The sequence below is a fragment of the Lissotriton vulgaris genome, chromosome 3_1 (assembly GCF_964263255.1).
Source record: "Lissotriton vulgaris chromosome 3_1, aLisVul1.2, whole genome shotgun sequence".
Classification (NCBI taxonomy): Eukaryota; Metazoa; Chordata; class Amphibia; order Caudata; family Salamandridae; genus Lissotriton; species Lissotriton vulgaris.
The window spans coordinates 476,163,738-476,177,450 of record NC_141689.1 but is presented as its reverse complement, the minus strand read 5'-3'; the positions used below and the strand labels follow the sequence as shown (position 1 = coordinate 476,177,450).

Sequence of the window (13,713 nt, the reverse complement as noted above, 5' to 3'; positions counted from 1 at the left end):
CTGGAACATCGGCACAGTACTTTAATGGGGGCATCAGCATTAGTACCTCACTTGATGGTGTAGAAGCTCTCTCAAACTGCAGTAAACAGGGACAAGGGAAATCGGCCACTCAATTTTCAGATCATGAAGTTTCATGCAAATTGGAAAGCTTTCAACCCTATTCTTCTGCTTGTTCCACCCAGAATCCTGAGGCCTCTCAGTTTTCTAAATGGTTAATTTGTATCCTTCTATTGCTGACATGCACAGCACTACCTTTTTGTTATATTTACAGCACTCCAATGGATGCATGTTCCCCCATTGTTCTTACACTTGATCTCACAACCCAGCCTACTTTACTATTCCTCCCCTTTGCAGCCCTCCCAGTTACATCTGTTTTAAAAAATATATATAGATTTGTTTATTAATCTTTTTGGGAGGATCTGGCTGCTGCAATTTGCTGCCAGGGTCCGCTCCTGTTTCCGAATGCACTTCTGTACATATTTAAGTCTTTTTAGGTCTCGCCTAGGCAGCGCTTGCATTGTCTCTTCGAGACATGCTTTATTCAGTATATGAGCATGAAGCTCTGCCCACTTTCAGCCAATCTTTTTAATTGGCTCCAGTCACTGTCCTTTTTAAACTGTGGCTTTTCATTGGCCAATAGGCATAGTAGTCCCTCCGTAGTACCGCCTTTTCTGTTCTTGTAACCTCCATGAGGACACTCCCTGATACATGTGTTGTTACTCAGTATGTTTTAATTACAGCCTTGGAGAAGTATTTTCTTAAATGACTTTCTCCTACCTGCCATTACAGGCAGAACATGCTCTCCTGCAAATGTTTTTTTTTAACCTGTGTGGCATGCGTGCCTTTCTTTATGTCAGCTTGCCCCATTTACTGCAACAAACAAAGTCTTATTTATTTATTTTTTAAGTGCCCCATACCGCATTTTCACTTTAATGGCGGCCGCACCCCTTTCTTTAGACATGGCTCGCCCTATTCACCTTAACTAATAAATGCTTTTTTTTTTTAAGCATCAAATGCCATGCATTCACTTTAATGGTGACCGTGCCCCTTCCTGTAGACGCAGCTCTCAGTATTAACGTTGGAACACAGACAATTCTTTAAGCTTGTCCATTGTTTTTGGCTGCGGCGGCTCGCAGTGTGTGGCGTCATTGGAGTGAGCAAGCCTCGAAGGTTAGACTAAGAGTGGCTAGTTGCTCCAAATAATTAATTGACAGCTGTCTTCCCATAACAAGGGCCATACCCTTCAGTATTAGTCATCAATGCCTGAGTGACTGGAGACAGCCTCGATCACTCTCCTTAACAAGCATTTACAATGTAATAGGTCTCGCATTACTGAAAGTTTGAGTTATTGGCCTAGGTAATAATAATGCAACGCCACTAGCTCAAACTTTCATTAATGCGAGAGCTAGTTTATTGCAAAAAAAAATTCCCTTTCTTTTCTTTTTGTACAAAAAAAATTTCCCTTTCTTTTCTTTTTGTAAAAAGTGCGGGTGCTGCATTGCTTACAGAATAAATAGATAGAAAAAAACATTTGCAAAGTGATAGCTCTCGCCTTACTGAAAGTATGAGCTACTGGCGTTGTATTATTAGTAGCAAGTCCAATAGCTCAAACTTTCAGTAATACGAGTCCTAATGTAAAGGAAATGCTTGTTAATTTAGTGCTCCAAGATGAGCATCCAGCATCTTGGAGAGATAAACAGAAGTGCACATGTACACATTAAAGCTCGTGTCACGAGACAGGTGTGTAATGCAGGTAAGTGAGTACGGAGGTGTAAATCATTGGAAAGGCCAAAAGCTCGGCCATTTAGAAAAAACACCTGGAGGCTTTGCCAAAGCTTGTTTTATTCCCTGAACGTCGAATCTTAAAAAACAGAGACTGTAAAAGGCCTTGTCCACTTTCTGATCTTCTTCTTCGGTAGAATGCACAAAGAGAGGCAGCACAACATCAGCAGGCTTCAGCATTGGCCACCTTCATCTTTCAATTTAATTGCAGCATTAAAAGGTCGAAATGCCTTTAACTATCCAGTTTACAAAAGGGGGTGGTGATGAACAGAGTGTCTGAATTGAGCAGACCACTCTTACCCAGTCCAAAGATCATTTAACTATCCAGGGCCACTGGCAGCCGGCAGAAACTACACAAGTGTTATCACTTCTACTAGCAGCTATTTTTCTTAGGAAGGAGCATCGTAAAAAAAGGGGTAGGCAATATAACTCACATAACAGAGGGCAAATAAATAAAAGCTGCTAAATAGTCTGAAAGTAGGGGGGGAGAAGAGAAAATGACGCCAGTGTAAAAGAGTCATATCATATGACTTGATTATGAGCCAAGTTAGAAAACAGAAGCTAAACTAAGGCACGGAAGCCTGAGAGATGAATGGAAGTCTTGGCCCAACCAGGGCAACACAGGCATACATGCAACACGTCTGTTATCCCCAGAGTTAATCATCTGATGTTTCAAGATGCAAGACTGGGCTTGGTACACTATGCTCCTATCTGTTGTGGTATATGGGCCATCACCAGTGTGTATCCTGCGGGGTCAGTGAGTGGATATAGAATAAGAGGTGGAAGGCAGCATGAGCTCTGGGGAAGAGTCCAGAAGAGCCAGAGAATTTAATGAAGCCACGCTGGAGAGATTCTCAAGCAGGGGATCGCATGGGCAACAACCCCAGGTGAGCAGATTGTAGAGGTTATTGAAGCCACGTGACCTCAGAGGCTACAGCCTGAGAAGGGAGGCTACAGCATCTTAACAGAGGAGAACCACTGCTGTGTGAGTGCTCGCTTCAGAGTGAGCCTGCACCATTCCGATTATGCTAGTAATGTCAGGCTGGGAATGACAGGCCACAAAGTGGCGCGGTGGGTCAGCTGATAAGGAAAGGTAAATATCCGGCCACAAGTACATTCAGCAAAGCAGCAATGAATTGGAAGTACGTTCCAAACTGGATCTTAAAGTCAAGAGGCACAATGCTGTCAGAAGATAGAAACTCGTGCCACCAAAACCTCTGCAGCAGGTGAGATCCTCAGTTTTGTAGGTCTTAGGTCCTGATAAATGGCAATTAGTAGGGCCTCTGGATTCCACCAGCTGGGAAGAAAAGGCACATCCTACACCCACAGAGTAACGAGAAGTCTGCGCAGAGCGCAGTGCAGTGAGAGGATCACGCAAGCAGTGGGAAGGTTTAATTGAAACAGACCCTGACAGGGTGAGGAGAGTTGCTGACGTCAAAAACTGCAAGTAGCACAAACCTTCTTGGCGCTCTTAAAAAAGGGTATGGAATGGTATCTGAGAAGGAGCGTTTGTAGGCACCAAAGCGCAAGGAAGGGCCTGGCATTTTACTGGAGAGATAGTAGTGCAGAATACAAAGCAGGAACAACTATCTATTGAAGAAGCTCAAATATTTCCAATTGTAAGAGCGGTCACCGAGGCTTCATGGAATATCCACCATGCATGTTGGGTGACAGTTTTCCGTACAAAATTAAACCTCTAGGAGTTCAACTAAGGCCTCTGTCTTGACACCAACATTAATGCAGAAAAGGAAAATAGAATAATTTAGCACTCATCTTGTACTTAATAAAACGGCAAAAACAACGCAGTCCATCGATTTATCTCAGAATGAAACATAAGCAATGTCTTCATACAAACACTGTGAATACACAAATACATATGTTTAATGATCACCTACCCTCCTATAGAGTCTGGCAGATAGATGAGCTGGTTTTCATCTATTTTCAGTGTGGTGAGTTTCTTCAGTGAACCTGTTATGATGAAATGCACAATATCTTTGAGAGAAAGACTTTACTTGTGAATCAGCTCTTTTAAATTAAAACCATGTGAACATATTGCATTTACCATCATGAACTCATCAGAGCAGGCCCATAAGTCACACGTCTCTAAACCTGAGGCCTAATGACGATACTTTGCTGAATTATTGCTTTGCAAGGATAGGATGTAGACATTTCGGCCTCTAAGGAATCAATCAGATCACAGCACGATCAAAAACACATGCGGGATTGCAGAGAAGCAACATCTGTCAAGCTGAGGGATGCCAAACCTTCAGGTCAAACACATCATGCACAACCCGAGGACACAGCAGACAAATTAGATGGCTGAGCCCCTGTTACCAATGAGCGCGCACAGATCAGATAAAGAATGGCAAAGACCTTCCATGGCACAGATAAACAAATTAATTTTGCACAACACACTGCCGTTTGGTCAGCATGGATCCATCAGGGCAGTCAGCTGGAGAGCCCCAGTCTGCACTGGCTCCTAAAAAGAAATGTCAAGTCAGAAAAAGCGTCATTAAGACCTCCTTGAGATGCGGCTTCTCTTTGTATGTGATGGCAATTAACTATGGCCTCAGGTGAGGTAGTGCAGGGTTAAGGTTTTGAGAGCACTGATAAGCAGAGATTTGTCTTCCAAGGTTCTTCAAATAAGCGTTTTTTATACACACAGAACATATACATGTTAAAATGGCTTTACTCTTCGAAGAGTGACAGAGATTTTACTTCAATGCAATAGATTAACGCCTTGCTTTATCTACATGCCTTTCTCACGAACAAATGCATGAGAAAATGCTATGGCATAAAGCAAAAATTCAGGGTGTAATATATCACCATTACTACATAATTGAAGGAGGGACGGACATCATGGTCAACGAAAGGCGTTGCCTCTTGTGAGCCATGCCCCTCCCCACTCTGAACGGCGGCTATAAGCAGCATAGCAACCCACAGCTCAAACACCTGCCAGGCAGACTAACTCGAACACCAAATGCAACGCTTATGACCCCATAATATCGAGAACTACAAATATGAGAAAATCTCATCTTCACATTATAACGCATACACCGAGAGATCACACTGGACTGATAGTTGTGTTATTCAAAATGTTAATATTAAGATAGCATGTCATGATACTAATGAACAACAAACAAGAACTTACATCCCCAGCATCAAAACCAAAACTTGCCTCATCATAAAGGGACCAAACAGATTTACCAGGGGTATGTCTAAGGATTCCGGGTCCAGCCCCAAACTTCCTGCTACTGCGATCGCCCCCTCCGTACAACTAGACGCAGGGCCCCAGTATCTCCGCAGATCTTTATCCCAGTTTCTCCGCATTGAAGCTCCGATATCAACGCCTGAGTCCAGCCTCACCTTAAAAACTGACCTCAGAGAAGGCATAATTTTGGCCCTCCTAGTGCTTAAGTTAGCTGAGCACTCAATTAAGGTAAACGTTTCCTTCGATATTTTCCCTGGGGGTCTCTTGGGGTTTCTCACACTTGCCCCTGGTTTGAACAGTTGCTGCTGTGTTCCCCCCACAGGCCACAGGGTTTGTTTCAGAAAATGCAGCCAGGGATTTTGTAGATCTTAACATATTCCTTCTCTCTACAGTCACACTCTCCCATATTTTATTTTTCTGTCCCCAGAAGCTTTTGAGCTCATTTAGGTAAATCCGAGACCCCTCAGTAACGCTCTTACCCTAGCCTTGATCTGAGACAACATGCCTGCTTCCATTTGAACGCCACGGACCTCTCCGTTATTTTCCATTCACGCACCATATTCCAGCAATTCTCTAGATTTTCCAAACTTTCCTTGCTGGAGTGTACCTGTGTGCTCTCTGATCTTCTTGCACCAGCTGAGAACAGGGGACCTCTGTGTTCTTTCCGAGCAGCTTGACAGCGAGCTAGCTCTGACTCTGCCCGTTCCGCATCCGAAAGAGGTGCACTGCGCAACTCGCGTCCTTCTGGGCATCTCTGCAGCTCTAAACCAATGCAGCTCAACAAACTGCATCCGGGGTGCCTTTCAGGGCCAGACGTAATCCAAGTAAGCGGGTCTTGAGAAAAGGGTGGGCACACGCTCTAGATCTCCCTAACCTCCAGAGTAAGGAGCTCCCAATGGGCTAATCTAGCTGGCTCCAATGTTCCCACCTATCGATTTCCCTGCTGAGATCTGTGTGATCCCCGAGATTTGTATCATCCCAGAGTAGGTGAGATCATTGGATCCAGTGAAGAGAGTACAGGAAGAGGTAGACCGAGGGCAGGGGTAATACAGAACATAACAACTGGAAATAGTAGTCCCGATGGATGACAGAAAGTACAGGAAATCTTTCAAGGGAGATCAAGTGTCAGTTCTCTATATATGAGGCAAACCAGAAGGAGATCCAGGAAACTTGTTCGAGTTTGGAGGAGAAAATAGTTAGTCTAGCTCAATGTACTGAGACACTTGAGAGAAGGGTATTGAAGCTCGGTACTGAGGTTAATATGAATACGCAAGAGGTTTCCAGATTAAAGCAGAGAGGTAAAGAGCGTGCGGATAAGTTAGAAAGTTTGGAAAACAATTCAAGATGGATTAATCTCAGAAACTTGAGTGTGACTGAAGGTGCTGAGGGGGATGATGATGCAAACCTTTTTGCTGTGAACCTGTTAAAGGACGCACTTCCCTAGATTGCTTACTCAGTTGATCTCATGAGTGAAATCCAAAGGGTGCATAGAGACCCAAATAAATTGAACCCTCTGTATAAAAAACCTCTTTAAATTTTGGGTAACTTTCTGTCCTACTCTGTGAAAGAAAAAATCCTGAGTTCAGCTCTGGAAGAAAAAAGCCTACAGGCCAGGGGGCTCACCTTTGCAGTTAAGTCTGATATTTCAGGTGCCACAGAGGAAAAGCAATCGGAGCTGGGTGACAGCATGGTGGAGTTGCAGAAAATCGGAGCCTGTAGGTGATGTAGGGGAACAGATGCATAGCTTCTCTGAACCAGAAGAAGAAGGTAATTTCATCACACACGAGGCCAGTGGAAGATAATCAGTTAATAAGATACGGTTTATGAACACCCGGAGGAGCTCAAACAAGCATAGGTAATTCCAAGAGGAAGCTATGGAAGGATTCTAGTGGGTGGGTTTAAGCGAGGTAGGGAGCAAGTGGGATGCAATAAAAAAAATATATATATGTCCTCTAATGGTGATAAATGGACTCCAGGTGGAATCTGCCTCATACTAATAATAAATGGTCAAGCATGGGAGACCGGCCTTCTCAATACTAAGCTGGAATATTAATGGACTGCGGGTGAAAAAGAAGCAACACCTCATCTTGCATTACCTAGGAGAGAATATGTAGCAAGTTATCATGCTGTAAGAGACCTACCTATTGAGACAAGAGCGCATAGATCTTATGTTGAAACAGAGATGGGTGGTGAAAGTGGTAATTCATGGCCTCACATGATGAGGTAGAAGCCATTAGAAGTTATAGAAGTTCAATTTCAGGTGACATTTCATATCACTTTATCTTTGACATAGAACAGTAGATTTTCTGAGCATAGTTTCTGAGAAAAAGCTGAAGACATGCTTCTTTAAGGGGGACTGCAAATGGGCTGCTACACTACCCTTGACTTTGCCCTATGTGTTCATCTTCACCGTGGCCATTCCCACTGTTTAGAGCTCCCCAACTCTCGATCAAAGTCTACAAATACCAACGTATACATATATTTACATATATTTATTACTGCTCAATATACTTGTTTATTGGTATAAATATTATAAGGTCACTTCAGCTGAGAAACCACTGTAGACCTAGGTGTAGAGGAGGGTCCATTGATTGGCCTTTGATATTTAGAAACCAGCTCCTTAACATTTGATGTAGCACAGAGCAGGAGTCTCAAGCTCAGGAAGTCCCTTGAAGACCAGGGCTGCACTTTGGGATCCTACACAGCACCACATGTTCCTACTGACTGGGAAGAGGCCTTGTAAACATTGGAGGCACTTGTGATGGTGGGTGCCACCTGCAGAGTCTCCATAGTACTAGTCACCACTTTAACCGTTCACCCTAACCCCCAGCCCCACGTGGAGTTCACGGAGGTACCTCAATCCCTTGATTGCTCTTTCTCTAGCCTGGTTGAAATCTCTGGCATCAAAAGAGGAGTTTTGTGATGAGAGGCCCCAATGGTGCACAGGTGGACTTTTGTCAGGTTAAGTGGCCTCACTTCCCTTATGCTGTGGTTTCCAATTTCCTAGCTTGTGCCACTTCAGACACACACCTGTTGTGGACCTCCCAAGACCTGCGTCTGGGGACAGACGTCATCTCTCTCGTTATCTGGAGGAGTGATAGACCTGGAGGGCCACTACTGGGCTACTTCCAACAAACCAGACCTTCCCGTTAGCAGTTGTCACTCGCTGTCCTTTGGTGCCATATCATGGAATTTGACAGACTTCACTTCTAAGTGGCTCATGTAGATCTGTTTACACATTATCAAGACTCGTATATCTCCAAAGGAAACCAGTACGCATCCACCATCCGAAACAGTGTTATCCTACCTGTGCAACTACTTAGCAGATGAACAGATTGACATATTAAGCTATCGCTCAAATTTTTAGTTCTGAGCACTCTACCACAAAGGAACAATTTACAGTGAGCTTTTGCGGTCTGTGCAACATTGGTTACATCTGGTCCTTGCCATTCTGTATTTAATCTAACTTTTATTTGGAGCTCAACCCATCTCTGCTCTCAATGTGTGTCCATGAGCAGGACCAATGAAGCCTCCCATTGGGAAACTCAATTTATTCTTTTCAACGTTTGAGTTTTCTTCTTATTCTTCATCATACTAGACTTTGAGTATATTGCTAGGAAGGGATGTTCCGTATTGGAAAAAGGTACTTTCAGCCACCAGAAATATGCTTACAACAACAATAAAAGTCTGGATTTTGCCTCCAATAGTGACCACGCTTCATTAGCACATCAGTATGACCTCTTGCAAGCTGATTATGATCAGGCATAGTAGTGTTTGATTAACATAATGGCTTCCGTAACTGAGGGGTTCAGGAGACTTACTGACAAAGTGTATGATATGGCTTTGCTAATCACGGCTCTCAAGGCCGGAAAACATGTGGGTCAAATGATGGAGCAGTGCAAAAAGAGAAATCGACAACAGGAAAATTGCAAAAGCATCAAGACCACAAAAAAGACGGACAACCTAAAAAATCCTGTGTTAATATAACATTCAAGTCACAGGTCACCCTGTATAAAAAGAAATATGCTTCAACTTCTTTGGGATGCCCTCACTATGGAAATGCTGCAGTTTGCATTTGTGCTCCATTACTGACCGTACTTACTGAGTTTTTACAGGGCCACCCATATGGGGCCCGCAATTCCATACAGTTGGCAAACCACAGAGAAGATACTTCAAATGGTAATCATAAAACAGATATTCTGTACACTAACATCAGATTTTCCTTGTAGTATATTTCGGTCAATTAATCCAGTAGTAACGTTGCACTTTGAACATCTAAGCCAAACTGCACAGCTACACGTCAAGTATGTAATTTGCTCTCCCAGCTACCCATACCTGTCAGGTGGACACTAGAGTAAACTTCTTTGGTGAACCTTGTGTGGTGACTATTGGAAGATTCCCTGATGGATATTCCCAGTGTGGAATCTTGCTAGGTCACGTATAATGTAACGGTGTGTTTGAAAGGTAACAGAGAAGGTGGGGACTATGAAGAGACCAGTTGCGCTGGCATGATGCTGTTAATGCTTTTACCTGTTGTACCTCAGCTAAAGGATCTATTCAGCAAGGAAACATGTCTCTGGTACAATTGCCTATCATGGCCACAGATCATTACACTATCAGGTTTTTATTCCTTTAAAGATTACACAGGTCCAGGGGCGATCTGCAAACCATGCCACCTTCGGATTACCATAGACCGGAATAGTACAGATAAATCCTCACAAGTCAGATTGGTCTACACGCAGCCCTCTTCCCTTTCCTAGAACAGTAGTACAACTATCTTTGCTGCTATCAAAACTGATGCTGTGACATTTTTGTCCAATGTGTCTCAGCCTATTTTTAAACTGACTCCAATTTACAATTTGCTGCTATTACAGACCTCTCATTGTAAAAGGTGGCAATTCTTCACAAAATCGTATTTACAATGTATACCACTGGAGTAGCTTATTTTCTTGACACATGTATTAAAGATGAACGCACAACGACATACATTCCATAAAATTCAAACAATCCCAAGCATGTATGAATATATGGCATACACCTTTTTACACAGCTCAGTCTACAGCAACACTTACTTCTACAATAGATGTACTTTCTATCATGTGAACCTCATAACAGTATGGAAGTTACAGCCATGCTCATAACTATGACTTATCACTTGGAAGCTGCTCCTTGTGTGTATTGTTTATATATTATTTTATTAAGGATTTGTCCAGAACAAACCTCAAAAGTTGAGAAGGAAGAAGAAAAAAACTTAACAGCACAGAGATCAAAGTCAGCTTATGTTACTTGACAGCTGTGCAGTTTTCCTAGCATCCGGTTTTCTTATACCATACAACAAACAATAATACAACAACAAACTATGCACTATCTATGCACTATATTTAATACATTATATAACCTTAAGCTTCCAAGAAAACAAACATTACAGTGCCAAGGACTCCTAACCAGCCATTCTCATAAGCCCAAAAGTGCCAAATCTGACGTCTTATTGCTTACAAAGAATGTCTTTTGTCATGGCGGAGTGCAGAGTGGTAGGTCTCTAGCTGTGAATTACAGTAAATTAGTTTTGTTAGCAATGCCTTGACTCTAAGAAACCAGTCCCGACCCCAAGCGCAAGCTTCCCGGCATTTGGCCAGCTAAAAAGCTATTGAAACAAGTCTCGTAACATACAGAAGGAGGTTTGTGGTGTACCCCAGGAGTGCCAGCATTATGTATGGAGGAATCTCTATTTCAAGCACGTTGAAGACGCAAGCAAAAATATATAACCAGTATTTCATAACTTTGCAGCATGCTCAGGCTCAGTGGAAAAAGTCCACTAAGAGGGCTTGACATCACACACATCTAGAATTCTCTGCAAGACCACAGCTTAGTTGAAGTAAGCGATACAATACACACAATATAAAAATTTAAAGTGAATTAATGGCAGCCTGCTACTAGGTGCTATAGATCTCAGACCACAGAAGAAACGCCATTCTTCAGCTTTAATAGGATGCTGAAGGTCCACCACCCACTTATCCCTAGCTGCCGGGACCATGGTAGGATCATCCTCCTGCACAGAGATGTATCATTTAGAGATGATGTATGTTTTACTTTGTTGGTACGCAGCAAGCAGGAACATGTTTTGCAGCAGACCCCATGCATGATGTGTGTAGACTGTAACAGAGCAGGACATCAAGGTGTATGTTGCTCTACAGTGTATCTGAATGGACAATGCTTTGTAAAAATAACCAGAAAACACTGATGATCAAGACTTGGTTGACAGCGACGAGCCTTCTTGAATACCAACCTATGGACTCAGGCAGCTGCTGCAAGGAGTTACTGGACAGGAGGAGATCCTGGAGACTTTCACATTCCGAAATGCCTTCTTCAATGATTTCAATGTTGTTCTTCGACAGGTCCAAGTAGGTGAGTTGCTTTAAACTGCCAATGAACTACAGACACAAAGAAAGAAAGTGTGGTTACTGTAAAGTGTTAGCCATTCCACAAGAGACTGAAAAAAAGAGACTTCTCTAAAAGCTAACAGTTAAACGAAACTTGTAAAACAGAAAGCTTGTTAGACATTGTTCCTTTATGCAGTGGTTACATGCTGTATCTATCAATGCTTAATTGGAATATAAATCTTGGGGCTCAAAGTTTGACACATTTTGCACACAGACTGGAGTTTGCAGAGTTGCCCAACTTTGATTGCAGAAGATGATTCCCACAAACATATTTTTTGCTGGAGCATTATCTGTATTATTATATATATATTTTTTTATTATTATTATTATTTTATTATTATTTTATTATTATTCTTTTCCCGAGAGAACCGTTCTGCTGGAAGTGTTTATTTCTGAGTTGTAGTTCCTCTGAAAACCACCTTTAAGCACAGCATTTCTTCTGCATTTTTTTTAACTTTGGCAAACTTTGAAAAATTCAAAAAGATTTTGTGAGTTTTTAAGAAAAACTGCTCAAATGAAGAGGACGAGAAACACTCAGTTTTGCAAGCTCATGTTTAAACACTGCTATAGTCTTATGTTCTGTGCACACTAGTGTTACAGTCCTAATGAAATTGCTACATTTAATTTGAATAAAACCTTCACAACAGCAATAACTGTCTAACTGTGTTTGTCCATTACTAGGTTACGATGCCCGCCAGTTGTCCTCATCGGAGTCCTCTTCTCAGAATATGTAGAAGTGCAAGCAGGGCACACGAGCAATGAAAATGCCCCATATGTACTCTGAATTGGGTATTATTGCAGTAGACAACACTGTTCATCGGCGACAGTGCATTGGCAGGAAGATTCAGACAGTAAGATTACATCAGTGTTTGAGCTGTCTTTTTAACTCCTACAAATATGTGGGGTATGGATCCAGATATGGAGGATCATACCAAACAGGGGGGTTAGAATCCATGCAGGAGGAAAGTCTGTTGAAACAATCAGAAAATCCCACTACAAATTGTTTGAGCTGCAGACGTAACATCTACAAACATGAAATAAGTGAAGGAAAAAAGAAGTAAAAAATGTAAACAATCCCTCCCGCATCTGCCCAAGTTACTCATCGCCAGTGAGATCTGTTCTTCGTTCTGCTCAGTCACAGAACTTTCATCTAAGAATAATGGAAGGGGATCAGGAAGATGGATCAAGCCCAGAGGAGAGCTTGGTGTCTGCTCCTGTCCATCTGATCCTGTCGGACGGAGACCCGCGTTTCAGACACAATCAGCGGGAGCATCAGCCGCAGCAGCACAGTCCCTACTGCTGCGCGGCAAGACAATCAGGGTTTCCGAGAACTATCACGAATGAAACGAAGTGTGGAATTAGGGATAAGTGCATCCCGCGTCTGAGAAGGTTTATGCTGACAGAGCGAGGGGAGGCAGGCAGGCAGTCAACTGTATCAACTAACATTCCCGCAGAGCAGAGGCCTTTCGGAAGACCGCTCACAATGTTAAATAAGTGGAGACTACAGTATGAAAGCAAAAAAACACATATGGCGGTATTAGACGTAAATCATCGTGTAATACCAACACATGGTGCCAAGTGTTTATCATGCGTATCGCACACACCTGAAGCTGTGCTGGGTAGCAAAGATGCCTGGGGGTGATAGATCTGGGGTCAGCCATGATCACCTTCAATTGACGGACAATAAAGCCAGCCCTCTTCATCACGTCTACTGATGTGGCATTCACATTTTCCTTCTTCCTACTACAACCTGCAGCAGAAGGCAATGAGCCAGCCCACTTCAGATATTGGCTAATTTCAGTGAGAGTGGCAGCATGCTGGTCCTTGAAAAGGAGTGCATCCACACACAATACCGTTCAGTTCAGGGACAGGGCCTGCCATGGTAATGTGTCATTTTTAAGTCCCAAAATTATTTTTGGCTTGTAGCCAACATTTTTGTTTTATTTGGTAAGGGTCCTTAGGTCCCCCAACAAAGTATTATAAAAACCATGACAAATCGAAACAAGCGTTGAAAAAGCCAAGCTCACTTTGCCAATGCTTGTTTTCTTTTTTTTTTAGATATGGTCGCCAGATTCATGTTTTCTAAACAATCCTAATAAAATAACATAAATATATACCTAGAGGGGCTTTGGGTCCAACGTCCTCCCTCATTAATCTATTCAAATGTCATTCACATTTTGCTTTTGCCCACCACAGGGGGTTTGCACCCACCTCATAGGGCAATGGGCCAACCCAATTCATCCATTGACTGTTTTGCAGGTTGAGCTATATCATTTGCTT

At 42.7% G+C, this 13,713-nt stretch overlaps 1 protein-coding gene across 1 annotated transcript in view; it reads right to left on the bottom strand.

Moving 5' to 3' along the window:
* Positions 1–13,713, bottom strand: part of ERBIN (erbb2 interacting protein) — a 710,182-nt gene that overhangs the window by 78,539 nt on the left and 617,930 nt on the right. Inside the window, exons 11-12 of the mRNA XM_086963488.1 lie at positions 11,280–11,424; positions 3,678–3,750 (exon numbers count right to left, since the gene is read on the bottom strand). Coding sequence (XP_086819614.1) covers positions 3,678–3,750; positions 11,280–11,424 — 218 coding nt within the window. The remainder of the gene's footprint in view (positions 1–3,677; positions 3,751–11,279; positions 11,425–13,713) is intronic.